The following is a 25,099-nucleotide window of genomic DNA, read 5'->3' on the forward strand; positions in this document are numbered from 1 at the left end:
TATGAAATTACTCAAATTCCTGTATATTACCGTTTAACCTCATAAGACCATACTTATATTTTTACCTCTCTAAAAAAGGTTAGCATGATCCACCTGTATTATGACTGACATACAAGCCAGCATGGATTTTATAAGCGCAGTGTGAAGAAATGGTTTGTATGGAGTAGATAGCATCCGCACTCCCTCTGGCTAACACATGCATGGCCTCAAAAACACAGTAAATGTCCTCAGGTGGGGAGAACATAAACAAAGGTATTGCAACAGCTCAAGAAGAGAGATTAGGAAGGGTTGACACATATCTGTTCACATCATGAGAATTTTAACAGTATCTGCAGTTCTTCTCACTGAGGGAATATGATTTGCTACTAACCGCTGACACATCTCTTCCTCTTGCTGTCTCAGTAAAATCTGTGTGGGTCATGGGCTTTACATTTAGTGAGATACTGTAACCCTATTATTAGTGTTTCATGAAAATGGCACATATAATGGCATATTGTAATTGAACCTATGAATGTGACATGTAATTTGGTATTTGTAAGTGATGGTTATAACAGTAATGATGTCATCCTGATATTAGCTAGAGCTTGATAATTAATCGAAATCAAATCACAAATGTGATTAAGCAAATCGGCAATTGCCATGGACATCTTGTCAGGAAAGCTTGGTTGTGTGATCAGCAGTAAATTTCCAATGCCAGAGAGCACTCTAAACATATCATGAAGATGTGGAAATCCACAAAGTGTTTCATTATAAAAATAAGATTTAACTGCTTTCATTGATTCAGCACAACTAATAATCACACAATTAATAAATCATCTCACAGAAGTATTTATTTCAAACACTCGACTTAAGTGAGTTTGGAGTAAAAGCTTTATCATTTGTGTTGTTTATATGAAGCATTTACCACAGCTGTAGTTCATTTAGAAGCTACACAAACCGCTGTCATCACAGAACCCTTATCATGCAATGAAACCAGGTTTGATTTTGAAAGAAGCTGCAGCAATGCCACCAATGAAGGAGTTTTAGGGCTTACACCAAGCCAACGGTCAAGCATTGGAATTTGTCATTTGTCGGTCAGGCTAGTTGGCTTGGTGTGTGCCATAAATTGCCTTGCATTAACATCGGAGCTCATTGGCCCAATTCAGCATTTCGAATCGGCATCGGACTATTGGCTGAAGAGAGCACTCTGACTGGTTAATCAGCAACAAATCAGAGCAGAAGTTTGACGTAGTGAAGTGAAGCACTCAAGTAAATACTTCAGACTGAGAAGGAACACAAAGAGTTCGGCTGTAAGTTCTCTACATTTCTCAAATATTCGCAAACGATATGGATTATTAGATTATCAGATATATTTGCATGAGCAAATACCTCCATGGTGAGTGACAATAATTGTGATAATGGTACTGTACATAATTTGATTTAATATAATTAATTGGCTTGGTGTTTCCCGGCCATAGACAATTGCATAATTTACTGGTCATTGTAGAAAATCACTTCAATCTTACTGTGTCAAATTCAGATCATTTAGATATTCAAATCATTAGGCTGGGACTCTAGGTGGGCCATTCCAAAACTTTAATCTCCTGGCGAAGGCATTCTTATGTTGATTAGGATGTATTCTTTGGGCAATTGTCATGCTGAAGTTCCTCTTCTTCATCATCAACTTTAGCAGAAGCCTGAAGTTTTTCCTCCAGTATTTGCTGGTATTTGGAACTATTTATTATTTCTTCCACTTTGACTGTAAGCCCTGTTCCAACTGAAAAAAAAAAACAGCCCCAAAGTATGATGCTGCCATTAACATGCTTGACAGGAAATATCCTAGAGTGCACGAGCCCTACTATTTTTGTAGTTTTGTACTTTAATAACTTGTGTATATTTCATTCTAACATTGTTATTATATATTTAATTATTAAATACATGAGTTCAGAGCATTTCTACCTGAAATTAATAGCCATTGCAGTCAGATTGATTGCATATATTTCAGCGTCCACTCATTTTTTTCAAGCCTTTGAAAATGCATGCCTCTGTTGCCTAGCAACTTTTTTCTAACAAAAGCATAACTTTACATTACCCCAACCCTCACAGTTATAACTGTCTACACCCACCCCAACCCCAAAACCAACAATCACAGAAAGCATGCGGTTTACAACGTCCACTACTTAATGGACATCATCATCTTCTTTTTCTTGTATTTATGATAGTTGGCATCCAGCATTTTGGTGCATTACCACCACCTTTAACTTCGGGTTCACAGACTAAAGCAGTGGTAGGGAACCTATGGCTCTCGAGCCACATGTGGCTCTTTGACCAAAAATATGTGGCTCTCCAGCTGTCTCCCTTCAATAATTTTTTTATTTTATTATTTTTTTAGGGGTTTTCACCTTTATTGTGATAGGACAGTGGAGATTTTACAGACAGGAAAGTGTGAGGAGCAGAGATAGGGGAAGGGTCAGCAAAGGATCTTGAGCCGGGAATCGAACTCGGATCGCCGTGAACACCTAGGTGCCATGTGTGGACGCACTAACCACAAGGCTATTGGCACCTACGTCCTTCAATAATATTTTACTGTTTAAAAAATTATAATCGTCACTATAAATCAGTGATTTCTATCGATTCCTATTAAAAATACAATTACAATTCCCTCTTTATTGTAAATTTTTACAGCAAAATTAATAAGAACTCTGTTAACAATTAAAGGGAGACATTTCTTTATTCATGGACTTGCTCAACATCTGATACTTCATATTTGTTTATTTTTGAGGAGATTTTGTTTAAACCTCCATTATTTATAGTAGTAATACAGTAGCAAATGCATTTTAAAGAGGCAGTTTGAGATATACATACATCCAAATGGCTCTTTAAAAAATGTGTTTGCTAAAAAAATCAGAAATGGCTCTTTGTTGAAAAATGGTTCCCGACCCCTGCACTAAAGTAATGGCCATCTTGTAATGGCCATCTGGTCTTCAATGTGCATGCTGTAGTGCATGCATGAAGTCACTGCACTACAGGCTGCAGCGAGTATGAATGGAATTTTGATGTACTGCACCCACCCTGTTGATGATGATGCTGCTTTCCACCATTATTATTCCATGAGATATGATGCCTCATGGAATAGTAAAGTGTCCATCATATGGCTACTAAAGAATTCATCCATAAGTCACTATAAGGGTACTTCTTTCTTACTGATTTTCAAATACTATGAATTCAGACCTAGTTAATTTAGACCTAGTTACCTCGTTATGTTCATCTAATATTTTACATTACAGATTTTACCTGATATTTTGACAGGGGTGTGTAGACATTTTATATCCACTTTAGACAGATGCAGGAGTAATTAACATTCGCTGAACAAACGATTGTTGAATGGAATTTCTTTTGGAATCAGCCATAAAGATTTGCACTTTTGATCACGTTCCCAGAGTCAGTGTTGTTACGTAAAACTACTAATTGGTGGTGCTTTTGAATGGACTGTTTTGCTAAGCAACAGTGAAAAGCATAAGAAGAATCCGGAACCAGCTCTCCTGTCTCTGTACTGATGTTTTAATACATCTAAATACTGCTGGATGTTCTTTCTTCTCGGAGTTAAATAATTATTGTGCACCAAGCTCGGAAATTTCATTTGATCTAATAATGCCAGCTAATGTCAGATAATTCATTTGCATTTCCATAGGACCACATTAAACATCGGCTTGAACAGACAAATTGCATGAAAGAATTGGACTGAATTTTTATGATGAAAATTGTACCTTACTGTGTTAATTGTAACAAGTCTATAGGAGAAATGAAAAACTTACATAGTGAGATAATTAATGAAATTATTAGATTTTTTAATCAGAAATTATATGTTTTCATTTGTTGTAATTGAAATCAAGGTTATCCCACCAGTTAGTTTGAAACCTTAGCATATTTTTGGTCATTTTAACTAACTTTATTTTCTAAATATTTTTCATTTAAAGCAAATGGCATCAGCAGTTCATACACTGTAAAAAAATATTTGTATATTAGCAGTTTTACATATTTTTGTTTATTTATGCTTTTGAATTGCATTATGGAGCTTGGTCTTTCTTCCAACATATTTTTTTCTAATGATGTAATATGGTAAATTTGTGTTTTAAAATAAGTATTTTTTTCAAATTTCTTTGTTGTAAATCTTTAGGAAATATTTTTGTCCATCAAAACATGTGGTTATGATGACCACCCAACAAGTTAAAAATGTGTTTAAATCTCAAAATTAAATAGAAAATGAGGTGAATAACTGCAAAAAGGTCCACTTTCTGAGAAAAAAAAGGACCACCAATTTCAACAGGCTGGTTATGGGCCTGTCAGTAGTGTTTTTACTTTTACTAAATACAGTTTTTTTTTTTTTTTTTTGCACATTTCTAAAAACTTGCAAGGTATGGTACCAAAATGTAACAAATCTAATGGATTTTGTGTGTAACACCATTATCAAACACTCCATCCCACAGTAGATGTGACATATCGTCAAGCTGATTCATTAAAATTCTTAGTTCATGATTATTTGAGTGTGCACATGTGTAGCTATATTTAATTCCCCTCATCTTTTAATGTAATGTACACACATTTTCCAAAATATTGAATCCTTTGTTACTCTTTCAGTAGTATCCAAGTCACGGATGTGTATCATTATTGAAGAAATCTTGATAAATATTTGATTATTTTGCCCAACCCCCATAGGGTGCCTCATTTACGGCCACTAATGTGTAGTATCAATTTACAGAGTGCAGAGAACAATGTTCCACTGGAGAGTTTCATTATCATATCACCATTGTATCCAATATGCTTTGTAACTGAGGTTCATTTGCTCTGCTTATATATGGTATATAAAAACCCTGCGCTAGTTTAATGCAACATGGCAATCTGGAGCCTGCAAATCCGCATTTCAACACTAGATGGAGCAACTGCAGATATTAACTGTGATTTTATTTAAAGAGATAGCTCGCCTAAAATGACAATTGTGTTTTCTTTTATATACACTCTTTTCTATCTAAATAAATATATATGACTGCATTTCCTTTGTGGAACATATACACTGTAGAAATGCCTGCTTTCTTCAAAATAGTTTTTTCAAGGCATTGGAAAAACATGAGGATTGTAAATAATTACAGAATTGTCTTTTTTGGTTAAATGCCTATGGTTATACGTCTTATTAGTGTTTTTGATTTGTTTGCCTTTATTATTATTATTATTATTATTATTATTATTATTATTATTATTATTATTATTATTATTATTATTATTATTATTATTGGTGGCATGGTGGCTTAGTGGTTAGCACTGTCACCTCACAGCAAGAGGGTTCCAAAGACATGCGCTATAGTTGAATTGGGTAAACAAAATTGTCCGTAGTGTATGTGTGTGTGAATACGAGTGTGTATGGATGTTTCCCAGTACTGGGTTGCCGCTGGAAGGACATCCGCTGTGTAAAACATATGCTGGAATAGTTGACGATTCATTCCACTGTGGCGACCCCTGATAAATAAGGAGCTAAGCCAAAGGAAAATGAATGAATGAATAAATGTATTATTATTAGCATTTATCATCCCTCTATGCCCCATTTATTGCCCAGTTGGCATATATGTATGTATCATAGAGCCACTGGAATATTTTTTTCCCCAAAGTAATTAATAGCACATTTAAAACAACAACTACTAAACAATAAATGTACATAATAAAACGTCTGACCAAGCTATGCAGTGATACGTTCAATTTCTAATGACTAAGAGAAGATTACTCCTTAGCCCTCTGCATCCATTTGTGTTCATTTCGGATATTTACAAACACTGTCAGTCATACTTTGGTTTCAATTATTGGTTGTTTGATGCAAACAAGGCTCCATGTGAAAGCTCTCCCAGTCACAGAGAGAAAATTGAGGCAAAATATATTGATTGAAAAATCAATGTCAAATAATCAGATATTTTTTTTCTCACACAAACAGTGCTCATCATGCACTTCCAGTGAGGATTAACAGTTGGGCAGGACCTAAAGTGACATTTTAGAAGCTGTTTAATGAATACTGATCTTAGCTCAGTATCTGATTTTTAGTGCAGTTTAGGCACATGTAGCCTATATTATGTAATGTTTAAAGGCACAGTCCACTTTTTTAGTTTTGGAAATAGTCTAGTTTTACAACTCTCCTCGGAGTTAAATGGTTGAGTTTTATCTCTAGGTGTGGTGGAAGCACTTTTAACTTTAACATTAAAATATATGTAAATAATGGGGTATATGGGGGGGTGCAGTGGGTAGCGCTGCCGCCTCATAGCAAGAAGGTCGCTGGTTGGAGCCTCAGCTGGGTCAATTGGCATTTCTGTGTGGAGTTTGCATTTTCTCCTCATGTTCGCGTGGGTTTCCTCTGGGTGCTCCGCTTTCCCCCACAAGTCCAAAGACATCTGCTATAGGTGAATTGGGTAAGCTAAATTATCGGTAGTGTAAGTGTGTGAATGAGAGTGCATAGGTGTTTCCCAGTGATGGGCTGCAGCTGGAAGGAAATCCACTGTGTAAAGCATATGCTGATAAGTTGGCGGTTCATTCCACTGTGGCAACCCCTGATTAATAAAGGGACTAGGCTGAAAAGAAAATGAATGAATGAATGAATGAATGAGATTTATGCACACAAACTTTTCATTTCAGCCATTTCTTTAAAAATCAGTGTTTTTCACTGCCTAGTGGATATATGATATAATGTGGGTCTCAGACTGGACAAGAGACACTGCATTAAATTCCATTTCCCTCCACCATGTCTTTAAAATATGACAGTTTATTTTACCCCAGTATTTTCAATACAGTTTCTGCGCTCGCCTGCTGATCCTGACTTGAATAATTAAATGATTTTCTATTTAACTGATTGTATTTTAATTACATTACAACATCGATGCTGTGAAAGGAACCTTATGAAATTGAAAATAGTCACATTTAGTTTTTACCGGAAGTTTATCATTGACTGAAAAACACATTCCTTTTTGTCACATTACACCTTTTTTATACTTGTTTCATCAGTCTTAATACACAATGGAACTACAAAATAGTCAAGCTTTAAATAGCAAAATTATCAAAATTATTTTTTGAATTTTTCAGTGAGATGCTAACGGTCTAATCCGATTCAATGGTTTATGCTAAGCTAAGCTAAAAGTGCTCCCGAAACACCCGGAGATCAGTTAATGTATTTAAAAAAAATGGCACTGGAGCAAGATATACTATAAAATGAGAATATTTTCAAAAAGTGTGCCTTTGAAGACCAATCAAAATTTGTTCCTACCACATACATTTACATGTGATGCATAAATACACCTTTGTTAATATAATAAATAAATATATATTCACAAACATTTTAATATTATGAATATTTCTCTTAAACATTCTAAAAATGAGAGCGTGTCCCTATATGATGCTTTAATATCAGTATGCTTTTGTTTATGTATCAGCTTATTAACTTATAGTCATATAAATGGGCTTTAAACCATATTAAATAAAAACAAAATACTTTATGTGTTTGCTTCAACTCAAGATATTTAAATACAGTTGAAGTCAGAATTATTAGCCCCCTGAATTATTCCCCCCCCCCCCATTTGTTTATTTTCCCCCAATTTCTGTTTAATGGAGAGAAGATATTTTTCAACACCTTTCTAAACATAATAGTTTTAATAACTCATTTCTAATAACTGATTTATTTTATCTTTGCCATGATGACAGTAAATAATAGTTTACTAGATATTTTTCAAGACACTCCTATACAGCTTAAAGTGACATTTAAAGGCTTTACTAGGTTAATTAGGTCAACTAGGCAGGTTAGGGTAATTAGGCAAGTTATTGTATAACGATGGTGTGTTCTGTAGATTATTGAAAAAAAAAATATAGCTTAAAGGGGCTAATAATTTTGACCTTAAAATAATGTTTAAAAAATTCAAAACTGCTTTTATTCTAGCCAAAATAAAAGAAAGAAGACTTTCTCCAGAAGAAAAAAAAATATTATCAGACACACTGTGAAAATTCCCTTACTCTGTTAAACATAATTTGGGAAATATTTAAAAAAGAAAAAAATCTAAGGGGGGCTAATAATTCTGACTTCAACTGTATATGTATATACATGTTTACTGGTTGTTGCATTTTAAATGCCAAGCATTTCTATTCTATAATTCCATCTCTAATCCAAAAACTGCACAACAAACATTATGCTATAATGAGGGTATCATTACAGCCATAAGGGAAAGGGTTATAAAGAATGGTGATGATTAGAGAAGCCATTGTATGCTTATGACTTTCTTCGCCTCTATCCCTTTAAGAAGAACAAGGAGAGCATGAGTGGGGGAGGGGAAAGGGTTGGGGTGGAACAGTCCTGTAATGAGCAAATTCTAGAGACACTCAGCATCATATGGCTCAGACCATCATGGATACACACCTTTAAATTTGCACATAAACGTGAAGGAGGAGAGCACCAAAGAGGACTAAAACCTATTTATTTTTTGACGCTTTCAACCAGTCTTCCAGGAAAGAAGCTTCACCTCTACATCACAGCAGGAGCGCAGAAGGGAAAAGAGAGCGAGAGGGAGCAGCATTAGGAAAAAATGCTGTGCCAGATTCATCTTTTTTAACACATAAGCAAGGGAAATACAATCGTTTTGGTTTGGAAAAGATGATCTAGAGGGAGGCCTTGACATCCTCCATGCATCGAAGCAACGGATGCCCTCCTGCATCTCTGCATTTTTGCCAGCCAGAGCGGTACATTTGGGGGCCGTGTAATGTCTGATTGAGTGTATCAATGCTGCTGCTGTGTGGATCTCTTCGGCTGTGGAAAAAAACTAGGCCTTGTTTGCCTGCTGATCTCCACGCAGGGAACGCGGAGCGCGGCTGTGTGCCTCAGCCTGTTGGGACTGTGCAGAGAGGAAGGGAGAAGCTCACCATCTGCATGCCTGTTGGAAGTAGCATGCACAATAAAGACATCCATTACCAAAGCTTGTGCACAAACCGGCGGGAGCTATAACACCAGGATGGTAGCCTGGTAAAGTCGTTCTCATCCCTTTAAAACACCTATACCTGAAAAAAGCACTGTTTTTTGTCCTCTCTATGCGTTCTACTTGAAGGAAAGGAGGATTTTTTGCTGTAACACTTCCTGCCTTGTTTATCCCAGTCTTCCTCTTTCTCTTGCTCTTTTTCTTACTATTGTTTTGCTTGCCAATTGCATTTTTTTTCCACTTGACATTCTGAAGATTTGCCAAAACCTGTTTCATGCATGTCCACTGGAGGCAGGTTTGACTTTGATGATGGGGGGTCGTACTGTGGCGGGTGGGAACAGGGAAAGGCTCATGGCCGAGGGGTCTGCACGGGGCCCCAGGGCCAGGGCGAATATGCAGGGGCCTGGAGCCATGGGTTTGAAGTTCTCGGAGTTTACACGTGGCCCAGTGGGAACAGTTATAAAGGAACCTGGGCGCAGGGCAAGAGGCACGGCATTGGTGTGGAGAGCAAAGGGAGGTGGGAGTACAAGGGGGAATGGACGCAGGGGTTCAAAGGCAGGTACGGGAAGTTGGAGAGCACTAGCAGCGGCTCCCGTTATGAAGGCACCTGGAGCAACGGCTTACAGGATGGATATGGCTCGGAAACCTATTCGGATGGAGGTGAGAATCCAATGATCTCCTTTATATCAGATCAGATAATGTCATGGAAAGCATCTCAAATTTTAGTAAAATATAGATAAGTCATACAGTGTTCGGGTTAAAGATGAAGAATTCAGAGTTGCGTTGTAAATTTGCTTTTAAAAATTAGCATTTTTGTTATGTTTATGTTTAGTTATTTCACTTTGATGGCAAAGAAAAGAACTTATTTATTGCTTTAAAAGTGGAATTGTTGAACCTACACACAGGAGCCTGACAAAATTCTAATTTTAGAAGAAAATTTCAGATGGCACATTGAGGTTTTTGACATCAGAACTCTTCAAATAGTGATTTAAACTTTTAACCAAATGGTTATATTTGTCTATATATGCAGAATCTTGTGAGTGTAAACTACCCCTATACACTGGATAGCCAAACAAAGCTTATCCACTTTTAAAATGCCCCCCATATATTTGGGAATTGGGATGTCAAACGAGCTTCCAATCAATACAGTAATTTGACACTTTCAGCTCTCATTTAGTTGTTACATTTGTCAGATGGCAGCCATAATCTTCTCCCCTATGTGCACCTTCATAAACTCCCTATGATCTGATCACAACAAAGGGGCCCCCACCCCAAAAGATGGCTCTGGTGTCAGCGAGGTATCTGGCAGTCCAGTTGGCCGCAATGGCTTTGTATTATGAACTCACAGTGAAGCAGACAGAATCTTGTGGAGTGTAAACTAACCCTATGCACTGGATAGCCAAACAAGGGTTATTCACTTTTAAAACGCCCCCTATATATTTGGGTTGTTGCTAGATCGGATATGGTTAACAAGAATTATTTATATTATATATTAAATTTCCCATTAATAGTATTTTATCAATGTCTACCCCAACGCTAACCCCAATTGTCACAGTAATGTAAAAACAGTAGTTGTACTGAGTATTATTTATCTATTAGTTATCTATTAAATTACCCAATAAATTGTATTTTTTAACATATACCCCCACCCCAACCCTAAACCCAACTGTTACAGTACTGTAAAAATATTAATTATTGCTATACAGTGTCATAAAAAAGCTGCTATATTGATGTGCCTATCACACTTCCGGCTGGCAAAGTATCCGATCTAGACTTTACCATATATTTGGGAATTGGTCTGTTGATGTCAGATGAGCTTCCAATCAATATAGTGATTGGCACACATTCGTCTGTCATTTAGTTGTTAAATTAGTCAGATGCCTAAAGCTAGACTAATGGAAGACCACTGATATTTGCAAGGGGCATGATGATTATTTCTGAAAACATATACATCTTATTACAAATATATATTGTAATAATTACAAATATAATGATGTGGTCTATTCGACACCTGATTTACTCTACAATATTAAACACATTCTGGCTTACGGAAAATAAATAAAGTTAGATTTTCACCATAGGAACTAATTTATCACGCGCATCCGAATCACACACACGCTTCGGTACAGTAAATTGCCATGGAAACCTGCAGGCAGCGGGTCATTGTGTCACTAGAGACTCTTTGCTGCTCTCGCTGATTAGCTGGTTCACATTCTTGTGTAATCCGCTTTCTGACGTTCGACCGACGGAGATTAATACGGAAAACATTGGAACTGTGATTTGGTCATGAACCGCGTCGTTAAACGGATTTGGAAACAGAAGTAAACGCTTTGTGTTTGCGTCACGCAACAGACGTCCTCTTTATTTGAAAGATCGGTTTAAACTTCCATCCAAAGCTGAGTTCGATCAATGGGTGTTCTGCCTTTAGCAATTTCGCAGGTTAACTAATCAGGACTGTGATATTTTTGTTGCGAACCACCCAACATTAGCGACATCAGTCATGTGCAACATTTCAGCACCCTGGACAGATACTTAGCCTACTCGAAACGCAGCATCTGTTACATATCAGCCCGTCTATGTAACAACACACAGCTTCACATTTGAAGACCTTCTCTTGAGCAATCCAAATTAGTTTATTTAATACTGAGGAGCTTTTATTGTTTATAAAACAGGATATACAGTACTTTAACTGTCCATTCAATTAGTTTGTTGATATTATTTAAAATGTAGCTTTGGCTAGCAGTGAAGACCTTATTATTGATATTATTATTATTATTATTATTAAGCATAAAATAAAGTAAAACACAAAATTAAATTTTTGTTTTAAAAAATATTAGTAATTAAGTAAAACATAAAATAAAGTAAAACAATATCATAATTAAGTAAACTTACTTTATTGTTGTAATAAAGCCTTCATAGGGCAGTGGGTAGCATGTTCGCCTCACAGCAAGAAGGTCTCTGGTTTGAGCCTCGGCTGGGTCAGTTGGCATTTCTGTGTGGAGTTTGCAGTTCTCTATACATGTGGTATAGGTGAATTGGGTAGGCTAAATTGTCTATAGTGTAAGTGTGTGAATGTAAAAGTGTATGGGTGTTTCCCTGTGATGGGTTGCAGCTGGAAGGGCATCTGCTGCGTAAAACATTTGCTGGATAAGTTGGCGGTTCATTCCGCTGTGGTGACCTCAGATTAATAAAGGGACTAAGCTGAAAAGAGAATGAATGAATGAATGAAACAAGGGTAATCAATTAATATTTACTTAGCATACAATTCTTGTTTATTTACAATACATACCCAGCAGGCACAGGTCAACATGATGTCATATTGATGTTGTACCACAACATCGTGGGGATGGTGGAATTTGTTTGGAAATGAAAATCGGCTTGACGTCAGAACCCAACATCAGGCCGACGTCAATGTCCAACCTAAAATCAACCAAATATCAATCATGTTACACCTTGACGTTGTGTGAACGTTACCACTATGACATCTATCAGATGTTGAGTTTTGGTCACTTTCCAGCACAACCTAAAATCAACCAAATATCAATGTATTTTTAAAAATATATATTTACTGAGTTTTTGCATTTAATATTTAAAGCATTACATTGCCACTACCTTACCACAACCGTGGCATTGAAAGAAAAGAAAAAAAACATCAAAATGAAATGTTTATCATTCCAGAGTTTCTGAGCTGTGTGAAAACAGAGTGTACCATATTTGTTCAGCCCATATGTTATCATTTAACATGAGTGGCTTGGCAACATCTAATGGAAAGAATATACAAAAGAGGTGCATCTTAATACAAAAAAAAAAACAGCGAGGCATTACATTATGTCATATTTTTAGTGTATATATGTTATCATTTGACATGAAGAGTTTGGTAACTTCCAAAGAGTACAAAATAGATATTACAAAGAAGAAAAAATAAAATAAAAATAAAGAAATAAATTTATTCTAAAGGCCAGGGAGTTCTTCTATCAATGTAATTTCACGTTGAAATTATATGTCAAAATAACGTCCTAAGATATCCTTACATTGAATTTTGGTCACCTGACATCATGACCCAAATATAACCTAATATTAACGTTTTATGATGTTGTGTGCCTGCTGGGATCAACATATGTCACCCGTAAGGCTTGACATTAATATAAAAGACTTAGGTGAGCACTGGAATGACCTCATTTTGTGTTTATGGCTAAATACATCAAGCAAAACAATTACAACTTAACATGCTCATTTACAATTATCAGTTAATCAAAATGAGATGTCTTATTTTGGCATTAATCAAAATAATACTCATGCTATATTACTAATAAATCCCCATTATGCAAATCTATTCCATTTATGGTTATGGCCCTATTAACCTGGGCATGTTTCATTATTATTTTATTATTATTTTATGTGTTTGTTTATTTATTACTGTGGCAGTTTTTTAACAGTTTTTTAAATAATAATAATAATAATCCCTTACATGTATAAAGCGCTTTTCTGGACACTCAAAGCGCTTTACACATTGGGGGGAATCTCCTCATCCACCACTAGTGTGCAGCATCCACCAGGATGATGCATCGGCAGTCACATTACACCAGATGGCACACCAGCTGATTGGTGGAGAGGAGATACAGTGATGAAGCCAATTATGGTATGGGGATGATGGACAGAGGCCAGTGGGCAAATTTGGTCAGGATGCCGGGGTTTAAACCACTACTCTTTTTCAAAGGACATTTTAACAAGTCGGGACCTCAGTTTAACATCCGAAATACAGGGCTCACTGAGCAGTATAGAGTCCCCGTCACCATACTGGGGAATTAGAACCCACAAAGACCGCAGGTTGGGCACCCCCTGCTGGTCTCACTAACACCACTTCCGGCAGCAACCTGGCTTTCCCATGTGGTCTCCCATTCAGGTACTGACCGGGTGCAGCCCTGCTTAGCTTCAGTGGGCGACCATGTGAGAGTTGCAGAGAGCTAGCTGCTGGCTGTGAATTTTTGTATATATGCCACTGTCACTATATACAATATATAGTATGTGTGTCTGTAGCCTATATATCTCATATTTTTGTATTGCATTTCGGAAGTTTTTATAAATATAACAAATTGATTGTGTGTTCAATCAAATTATCTGGAAAAAGTTACCTCAAATTACCTTCTCATCAATGCAAGAAAGATTTTTGAAACTCGTGATATTGTTTTTTTGTATCATTATTAATGTCTTTGTTCCACTTGCAGGCACATACCAGGGCCAGTGGTTGAGTGGTATGCGCCATGGCTATGGAGTGCGACAGAGTGTGCCTTATGGCATGGCAGCCATCATCTTCTCCCCTATGTGCACCTCTATAAACTCCCTACGGTCTGATCACAGCGAAGGGGCCCCCACCCCAGAAGATGGCTCTGGTGTCAGTGGGGTATCTGGCAGTCCAGTTGGCCGCAGTGGCTTTGTATTATGTGCTCACAGTGAAGCAGACAGGCACAGGAAGAGGAAAGGCCGCTTCCGACAGTCCATACTGAGCGGTTTAAAACTGCGGAGGTCTGAGTCCAAGAGCTCCCTGGCCAGCCAGTTAAGCAAGCAGAGCTCCTTCTGCAGTGAGGCAGGTATGAGCACCGTCAGCTCAGCCGCATCAGACATCAACTCTAACGTCAGCTTAGGTGAGGCGGAGGCAGGGGGCAGCGTGGATGCCACTGTCACCGAAACATATGCTGGCGAATGGAGAAATGACATGCGAACGGGTTGGGGTGTAAGTCATCGTTCAGATGGACTTCACTATGAAGGCGAATGGTTTGGGAATAAGCGGCATGGCTATGGCTGCACCACCTTTCCAGATGGAACCAAGGAGGAGGGAAAATACAAGCAGAATGTCCTGGTGAGTGGCAAACGGAAAAACCTGATACCGCTCCGTACCAGCAAAATCCGGGAAAAGGTGGATCGTGCTTTGGAAGCTGCTGAGAAAGCTGCAGATATCGCCAAGCAGAAAGCTGAAATCGCATTGTCCAGGTAAGACATCAAGTGTTTTTAACAAGTAAGAGCAATTCGAAGCAAATAAGAGCAATCCATCACAATTTAGAATTATCTAGGAGGTGAGGAGATGTAACAACGGGCAAAACAAATGTTGTTCTGGAAAGGCCACAGTCCTACAGATTTGTCTTGCAACACACTTGATCCAGCGAATCCAGCTCTTCAAATTGCTTTGAAAACTGTAGGAACAATCAAGTCCTCCGAAATTATTCATACCCCAGGGATAATCCAGGCTTGGGACTGGAACTAATCTCCAAAAATCATCCTAACCCATAGTACTGTTGATCATAGAGATCATTAATGACAACAGTTCTACAATCTACTGTGGGTTATGGTGCTTTTGATGCGAAGCGTAGCCCAGAATTGTAGCCCTCCAGATGCGTTTAGGCCAGGGGTGGTGCAAACTCAGTCCTAAAGGGCCAGTGTCCTGCATATTTTAGTTTCAACCCCAATTAAACACACCTGAACCAGCTAATCAAGCTTTTCCTAGGTATACTAGAAACTTCCAGGCAGGTGTGTTGAAGGAAGTTGGAGCTAAACTATGCAGGACACCGGCCCTCCAGGACCGAGTTTGGACACCACTGATTTAGGCCTTCTGAGTTACAGTAATGACCATCTGAACAAGACACAATTGAAGTCACAGCTTGATTTTTGGTAAAACATTGCTTTGGTCAAAATAAATGCTGAATAATGCAATACTTTTCTTCTTTACAGGATGAGCCATGCTAGAGGAAAGGCGGAGGCTGCAGAGGGAGTCGCACAAAGAGCCCTGGAAGAGTGTCGTCTGGCCAGGGCTATAGCCAAAGAACTTTCCCCTCTTTCCATCACTATGGGAATGGTAGGTTAAAATACACTATAGCACTATATCTGTAATGCATTTAAAATACTATATACCAGAGTTCTTCAATTTTGTTTCTGGAGACCCACTGTGTTGTAGAGTTTAGCTCAAATCCTAATCATAAACTGCCTTTTATACATTAATTCACAATGCCCCACATGACGGACTTTCTCCTAGATAGTTATACTGTAGTAACTCGGTTAGAAGAGCTACCCCCACCCCTCTCCGTAATTTTCCTGGTAGCATTTGCATCATCAATAGGTGCTCTGAAGCAATGTATGTAGGCCAACAGTAACATCAAATGTGGCAGTAAAGAAAGTCAGCAACTGGAGGATGGAGGACTCTGTGAATTAAGTTTTGTTTTTGTTGTGAGTTTTGTTGTGATAATGGAGATGGGATGTGATTGAAAGAGCAAAAAAGGAAAACTAAATCACCTGCCATAACTTGTTGTAGTACAACATCAATGAAAAAATAATGCATTGGTTCAGACAAATGTGACAGGTAAATGCTGCTACATTAGCTTTCTGTGATTGTCTTGTAAGACATTAAGATATTGTGCCAGTGTTTTTATTATTTGCATTTGCCAAATCACTATTTAACTGATTCCTATTGTCCTAGGTTAGACTCTACTCTGTAGTGTACTAGATCATTTAGTTTTGGTAGTAGTTCTAGGACAGGGGTCACCAACTTGGTTCCTGGAGGTCTACCTTAATACAAATTTTAACTGCAACCCTGACCAAACACATGTGTCTGTTATTATGAAATGCTGCTTCAGGTCCTTATTGGTTCAGGTGTGTTTGACCAGGAATGTATCTCTTCAGGAACAGGGTTGGTGACCCCTGTTGTAGGAACTACAAAATGGGGCAAAACCCATATTGGTCCCGTGAATAAAAACAAGTGATGTAGTTTGGCAAATGATAGTAATTAGTAATTTTGCCCTATATAAGGATCTTCCAAGTCAAATTTCATGTGAGAGAAATGTAACTTGGCCAAAAACACTTGGTGATTACACTATTATTGTATAATCCGTTCTTTAATGTGACCTTGTCTAATTATTTCTGTTAAAAAGGACTGGAATGCCAGAGACCAAAGCACCATGACAGGAAAGAGAAAGACCATGAGGTGGTCTCCACTGGCACAGACAGCCCTGAGCTCTGCACACCAGACACAACACCCCCAGCCCAAACGCCAGACCTGAGCCCAGTTTTGAGCAGTCCCTCCTCGCCCCCCTGCAGTCCACCTACTCATCGCAACAGGAATGCTTGTTTCATGCGTCAGAGTGCAGTGGATGAACAAGGAGGGGCTGAGATTCAGGTTCTAGTGGAAGGCAGAGGCATGGACAGCATGAGAGCTGGGGCTAACAGCTGGACGGCTGAGATGTATCCTCACAGAAGAGGAAGCAAAGGGGAGAGCAGTCGTTCCACAACTCCATCCCTGCTGGAAGAGGAGATTGGTCACATTAATGGACATGAGAACTCCTCAACTCATCACCCGTGGGAGAACGGCTCCTCTAATCACAAACCCATCGAGCATATGGCCCCTGAGAAGGTCTGGGATCAAATGTCCTCCAATCAAAAGCCCTGGAAGCATGTTTCCTTAAGTCAGAAATCCAGGGAACATGCAATTTCTAGGGAGCGAGAGCATAAACCATCCAATCACAACTCTGTTGATTGTGAATCTTCCAAGTGCAAACCACAGGTGCACATATATTCCAATCACAAGTCTGCAGGTCATAATAATTTATCCAATCACAAGACCATTGAGCATGCTTCCACCAATCACAAACCAAAGGAGTTTATTTCTGCACATGAAAAACCACACGTTTCTTATCATTATAACCCCCAAGAGCATGTTTCTTCCTATCACAAACAACACGAGCATGTCCACTCAAACCACAAGCCACGAAAGTCCTTCACCAATCATACGATTGGTGAGCCTAGCTTGAATGCATACCAGCTCTCAGACCGTGGGGCCAACAACTCCACTCTGGAATGGACTGTTGAAAACAATTCCCAGTGGATCTCTTCTCATTCACATCCGCAGGAGAAAGAAGGGGAAAATGATTATCGGGTTGAAATGAGGTTCCAGCCCCTAGACTCCATTTCCCAACAGAACTTTGGCTCTGGCATGAAATGCTCGGGTCTCCAAGGGCACAATTTGCAGAGACTACGTCAGCGAAACCAAGAAGGCAAAGAGTGGGGTCTTGCGGCCAGGGAGGGATCCATGGACTCTGTGCAGATGCTTGACACTTTGAATGTTGGGGTTGATGTGGAGGAATGGCCTTTGCACAGGGACATTACTCTTTCACCCCCTTTAACGTCTTCTTTAGAACCACTGGAACAAGAAGGAGAGCAACTGAACCTGATAAAGACAAACTCAGTAAGTAAACAGAATAATGTTTCTGGAATTTCGGTTTTGCTAATAAAACATATATTTACAGATTTACGCAGAATAGATTTATTACAAGACTTAAAACACTGTCAAAAAATATTTTTCTGTTGAAGCCACAAGACAATGGGTGTCATTGACTAAACCTGCATATGCTGAAATGAATGCATGAAATGAGCGTACAGGCATTTTCATGAATAAATCAGGATTCATCAAAACTTTTGTACTAAAAATACTTCGAAATATATGAAAAAAATTCAAAAACAACTTATACCACACTTAGCCAATTATCATGTACCCCTAAGCAGTGCTTAATTTGTAAATGAATAATTCCCGGAACAAATCCAGGAAATAAAAGTCCGCACCGATGTCCATCAAACAATTTCAGCTTTCCTGGAACATGATGTCATTAAATGGTGATAGGGCAAAAAGAGCATCAAATTTCTGAACAGTCTTTAATTATTTTGTGCCATATATAATGTTATAGGTCAGTCATGGTTAATAAATTCATGTAGCTACAAACATAAAATGTATGAACGATCTCTATTCAGTTTATTTCACTATTATGTGCCAAGTGAAAATAATAATTAAATAACTGACTCTCTCAGTCTAATCTTCAAGAAGAGCCCACAGTTACCTCTTCTGTCATGTCACTTGTCACTTTTGCTTCGCTTCTTTCTTCCACTTTCCTGGTAAATTTGCACAGTTCCATCTTAAGATCTCGTTTGATCAGGCTCATTATCAGATTTACTCGTCATTTTAAAAATGAAAATATGTATGCCTCTTTGCCATTTTGAAAATACCTATATTATTTAGGTAGGCCACTATGCCATTATTTATTTTTGCTGCTCACTGTGTGCGAAACAATAATCCCCATCCAATGAGAGTGATTGTAAACATAAGAAAGCCGATTGGCTGAAAATATTGTTGAGGGCTATCATGTGTGTGTGCGCACGTGCAATCCACAGCCTTCACTTGCACTCATTATCTCTTTCTCACACACACATGCACGCACGTAGATATTCACCACACACAATTTAATGCCGGACACATTAAAATAAGTTCCGGAAATCAAAACACGAATATCTGACATTTTCCAGAACAGGATCCAGCAAGATCCGGCTCCAATTAACCACTGCCCCCTAGGACTTATAAACGTGTATAAAGAACTCAACATATAATTAGATATGTTATTTACATGGTGAATGAAAAGTAACTAGACATTAAAAAATATTTATATTACAGGATATATACAATTAGAGTTCCAAACAACTATCATCTGCACTATCCATTATTAAACAATGATTATTGTGTCTCACCTTGTGTTTGGAGTTATGGCATCTGTAACTGCATCTTCAGAGAGAGAACAGATATGTTTCCTGAGAGTGATGAAAGGCTATTTATGCCTCAATCACACAGAATGTATTTTTGCAACAAAAGGTGCCTTTTAAAAATGATTTTCTATTGGCATCTATTGTTTTGCGCACTGTTTATGTGCCCTGCATTTGTTTGCTGTGCCTCATTATTTGATGGAGCGCTCTGTGCGTCTGCAGTTAGAAAAAACTCTGTGCATCAAGACCATTGACACGGTAGATGCTGAGCATCATAAAATGCCCAGCACTCTGCTCTTTTAAAATTAGTCTTTTCTAAAGCCAACAAAAATGCAGTGCGTTGCATCTCGCATTTTCAGATCTGAAAGCGTGTTCCACATCTAACATCAGAACCTTCATTACCGTTAAATTTCTTTATCTTTTGTTTCGCTACCATAGTTTTCTCCTCCTAATTCATAATGTGTGTTCTTAAAATTTTCTCTGAATAAGTGCCACTTTTCGTAAAGCCCTTATATGGAGTTGGTTTGGCCGTGTATAATGCCAATTACTAATCTAGCTAGTACATGATGAAAAATGTGTGCAATTATTAGTGAATGAGACTTAATGTTTCATCTCATCATTGGCAGAAAATGCTTCCATGGTGTTGATACAATTTTCAGGCAATCCATGCTTTCATTGTTATATGATATGGGGTACTATTATGCTTGTTCTGCGGTAGTAAAGAATCTCAAAATCCAAAAATGTGATAAAGTAGATGTGGGTGCAGAATTCTAACCTAAAAAAAACCAAAAAGCATGGAGAGAGTTAGCAGCTTGGTTGCTGGTACAGAATACAGCTGTAACAAAAAATCTTTTGAGAAATCGATTCAGCATTAATTCAGAGATTTTCAAAATGCATTACTAATCTCTCTTGAATCGCTCCTGAGCTCCATTTTTAACAGCAAATCGAGCTATAGGCAAGTTTTTAACCATTCACATGCTCACAATGAAGCTAATAATATGCAGCTGCACACTTGCAGACCCACACATGTTTCAGGACACACAGCGATCCAGGCCTCCAGGAGGCACTTCCGTTGTAAGTAGGATTATTTATAGGGCTGATTTAAACATTGAAATGTGTCCATAAGTGCTCTATTTTTACTAAAGCTCTATTTTTGTAAATATTCAAGGATCATTTGATTATTATCAGTTTTATACCACCTGTATTTTGTTGTACATACACTTCTTCATGGCTTACGTTATATTGGTGGTGTAACAAATATGATCATTTTGCTAATATTCAATTCAAATTGTCTCTTTTAGTAGATTTTTCTCGTATGCTAATTAAGATTTGAATAAAAACTATGTACATTAGTGTAGTTTGTCGATATGAAAACAGAGACAGTTATCAGGAACAACAATATGCTTTCTTTATTTTCAGCTTGCATGTGCTCGGCTGCTCATAACATTAACCACTTGTACAAGATAAAGAAAAGAAAGCATATTGTTGTTTCTGATAACTGTCTCTGTTTTCATATCGACAAACTACAATTAGTAAAATTGTACTCCTGTTGAATTGAACTTGTTAAAGTAAATGTGAAGATATACCAGCCTGATCTCACAAGGAAACGTAAGTATTTTATGTTTTGTCAGTTTAGTGGCTAATTTGTACGAATTTGTACGAGTTCAGTTATACAAAAATGTACGATTTTAAAAAGGAGGCATGGCACCCAACCCCACCCCTAACCCCAACCATCATTGGGTGATGAGCAAATCGTACCAAATTGTACGAATTAGATCGTACAAATTCATACGAATAAGCCACTAAATCAAAAAATTACAAATTGCTGTGAGATTGCGTTGGATATACACACATTTCCCCTCTTTGTTGTAGTTTTAGAAAATTGCCAGTAAAATTACTAAAGTTCCCCAAACTGCTTTCTGCTGTTCTAAGGCTATCTGTTCAATTTTTGGTTAAGTAACAAATAATTTAGGACAGAATAATGATAATTATTATTATTATTATTATGCCTATTATTTGTAGTATTTTCATAAACCACCCCTTCAATATGTACAACAAGAAACAAAAAGCTGGAGTTTTGACTGCATATACTCTGTGGAAGAATGACTGAGTGTGTGTCTAATGCTCGTTCGTACACACAACAGCCACAAATATATTTCAGCATCTGTGTGATGCAAAAAACGTGCTGATTGCATTATCACTGGTGACAGGTAATGCTTGAAATATAAACCTCATGTCTGTTGTCCTAAGAAGCATCAATTACATCAGGGTTCCACTTTTTTAAAACAGCCCTCCTATGAATTGTCAGTCACAGAAATGCCCCCTCGCCAATCTTGTGAGTTTGAGACCCCTGCTGTAAGGGGTAGGTTTAGGGTTATGGTAATTGTAGAGAATATTAAAGCACAGCAAGTTGAACAAACAAACTAAATATCATAGCCGACAGCCAAGGAGATATCTCCAAGATTAATTTTAACACAACTCACTATGAACACTCTTGTAATTCATTTAAACCTTTCGTAAAATTTTATAAATACGTTTGGTTTGAGTGGTGTGCATAAGGAATTGGAGGTAAGCAGAGTATGGCTGTTTGTGATGAATACAGCACCATCTCCTGTTAAAAACTAAGCTTAGAATTGATTCAGGAAAGAATAGCAATGCATTTTGAAAATCTCTGAATCGATGCAGAATCAAAATTACAGCTCCACCAGTTGGCAAAGTCACAATTATTGCACTGAATACACTAAGAAGTGACAACTTTACTCCTATAAAGTATTGTGAATGACTTAGTTCAGTCAGATTGTTTGTCAAGCTACTCGTGAAGCAGATTTTTTTAAGCGTGCATGATATTTAATGTTTAAAAAACAAATCTGCAGTATAAAGTGTGTCTAATAACTCTGTTTTCTCTTGTCCTACAGGGCTCCAGCTCTGTCCTGGTGGTCATGGTGATATTACTCAACATTGGTGTAGCCATTTTGTTTATTCATTTCTTTATTTAATCATATGGCCTATAGAATGTCAATAACAGCATTGATCATCATCAAGAGATATAAGATATGCACACAATGATCACTTAGCACCACTATTTTAATATAAGAAACCCAAACAATTACAGTAGTAAATGTCTGTGTAAGTTGGGCAAGTTCATGTAAATTGTTATCTTCTTTTATGGTTCAATTTATTCTATAATTCTATTACAACTCATTAGTTAACTTTGCTTACCTTTTTTCCCACCACTCATAATAAAGGTCCATTCACAATATTCTGTAGAACTGAAGTATTATGCACATTTAGGTTTTTTAATATGCAGAGCACGTCTGATATGTTTTACCACATCTTAAACAGTTGCGAAAGATTATTTGGGACTTGTTTGTTTTCTTTTTAAATGCACATCAGGCCTGAGACATTGAGTAACAAGACTCTGAAGATTATTGTGCAGAAATGGTCTTGTGGTTTTATGTATTTTGATATAGTTGATGTAAGGTGCAGTTCACACTAATTTACGTATAACCAACCAGTCCAAAACCACATGCCCTCCTCCCACTGTATTCCAGGGTACAGCCCTATACGATCGCTGCAGACGCTCATTACGCCATCCAACTCTCTCGTCTCCATAGCCAGATTCAACACACTATAAGTCTGTGGTTACAGCTGTCTTAAAGGGCTTCATCATAGCGCATTGTCATGATTAAACTCATACACAAATAAGCCTGCAGAATTACTTCCACTCTAACGAATCCCACCTCCTTTAGCATCGATAGTCACTGAATTTCAGCACAATCCAGTCGTGTAGTTCGTTTTGACTCACTGATTCACCATCGAAACACTGCTATGCCAGACTCACTACGAAAGAAACGTCTGTGTTTTCTCGTACACCACACTATCTGCTAGATGACGTAAAAGTACAACAGGGGTGCAGCAGCGGTTGAGTATTCCGGCTCATGCTCGATAAAGTTTGAGACTGTTACCTTATGACCACTGCTTTGGATATAATATATTATTCTATATTACTGAACACTTAACATATTTGAACACGTTTGCAAGATATCATTGATATGCTGAGTGCCTTTTTTAATTGAGAAACCATCCCAGCGAGCAGGTTGTGTACAGGTGGCCGCTCATAAAGAGGTCACGAGAAACGGTTCGTCTCTCTCTCTCCCACCCCACCTCTGAACAAAATCAAGTTGGCTTTCGAACTGAGCCTAAGCCTGTGGAGATTTTTACAGCATGTTTGTTAGCCTGTTCTCTTCTGCTGTTACTCTGTGTGATTTTCTGCCTGTCTCTCTGTCCAGCAACTTAGATACCAATTGGGACTGAAAGCAGTGTAAAAATACCAGCTTATGTTTCTCAGTGGGACCTGACTGACATTATCTAAATTAATGAATGATAAACTGCTATTGTATATTTTATACTACTCATCCAGTGATATCATGTTGTGAGATCATTGCATGCCTACGCATGCCCTTTCTTACGCAATGATTTATGAGATTGTTTCCAAGTTATGTGGAAAATTAATAAAATGTTTGAGGTTATGTTGTGGCTTATGCTTTTCTTAGAAAATGTTCATATGAAAAAACATCTTCAGGTTTTATAACATGTGCATAAAGTTATAAACAAAAAGGAACCCAACCAAAAACACAATACACCCGTAGATACATAAATAGACACTAATAAAGTAAAAAACAGCCTTTTTAAAGAGCCAGATGTGGTTTTGAAAGTGCTTTTTACAAGTCCCACTTAATTGAAAGTCACAGTAGTCTTTTCTTTTCTATTGGGACACGGCTTTTTGGACTTCATTTTGTCCACTGGGAATTGATTGGGTTATTTTCCTGCTTGATTAGGTATATTTTGAAGCTTGGCTGCAGGTTTGAGCTGGTTTAACTTGGACATGTGACCAGGTTAAAATGAACCAGCTTAACAAGGGTTTTTCACTCTGAACTTAACCCAGATTTTCATTCTTCGAAACCATACTTTAAGCCCAGGTAAAGGAAAATTTCACACTAGTTATCTGAAATGGAAGCACAATTACAGGATATGTTCGCATGGTTTAGAACAGTGGGCTCAAACTCAGTTCCTGGAGGACCACAGCTCTGCAAATTTTAGCTGCAACCACCTCCAAATCACAAATCAGACCTCCAAATCAGTGTCTAGTAGTCTTGAACACATTAGATCAGCTGCGTTTGATACGGTTGGAGCAAAACTGCAGACCAGCGGTCCTCCAGGAACTGAGTTTGAGAGCCATGGTTAAAAACAACCAATGAAAATTCAAAAGTTAAGTCCTGAACCAGGATTTTTTGGCAATTGAAAAGAAAACTTAGAAATTCTCAGTTTTGCTGGATTATTGCGTATAAGTACAAAATAGGTAAAAATACACATAAATGTAAATAATATCATTCATTCATTCGTTTTCTTTTCGGCTTAGTCCCTTTATTAATCCGGGGTCGCCACAGTGGGAATGAACCGCTAACTTATCCAGCACGTTTTACGCAGCGGATGCCCTTCCAGCCGCAACCTATCCCTGTGAAACACCCACACACACTCATACACTATGGACAATTTAGCTTACCCAA

General features: G+C 37.8%; 1 protein-coding gene across 1 annotated transcript; it reads left to right on the forward strand.

Annotated features, from left to right (window-relative positions):
* Positions 1–8,355: 8,355 nt before the first annotated feature.
* Positions 8,356–24,052, forward strand: jph3a (junctophilin 3a). The gene is given in 6 exon segments (XM_056462140.1): positions 8,356–9,626; positions 14,192–14,954; positions 15,690–15,784; positions 15,787–15,813; positions 16,883–18,192; positions 22,448–24,052. Coding segments are annotated over 6 exon segments (2,658 nt in total). The 5' UTR covers positions 8,356–9,244; the 3' UTR covers positions 22,529–24,052.
* Positions 24,053–25,099: the final 1,047 nt, after the last annotated feature.

The sequence above is a fragment of the Danio aesculapii genome, chromosome 7 (genome assembly GCF_903798145.1).
Source record: "Danio aesculapii chromosome 7, fDanAes4.1, whole genome shotgun sequence".
NCBI lineage: Eukaryota > Metazoa > Chordata > Actinopteri > Cypriniformes > Danionidae > Danio > Danio aesculapii.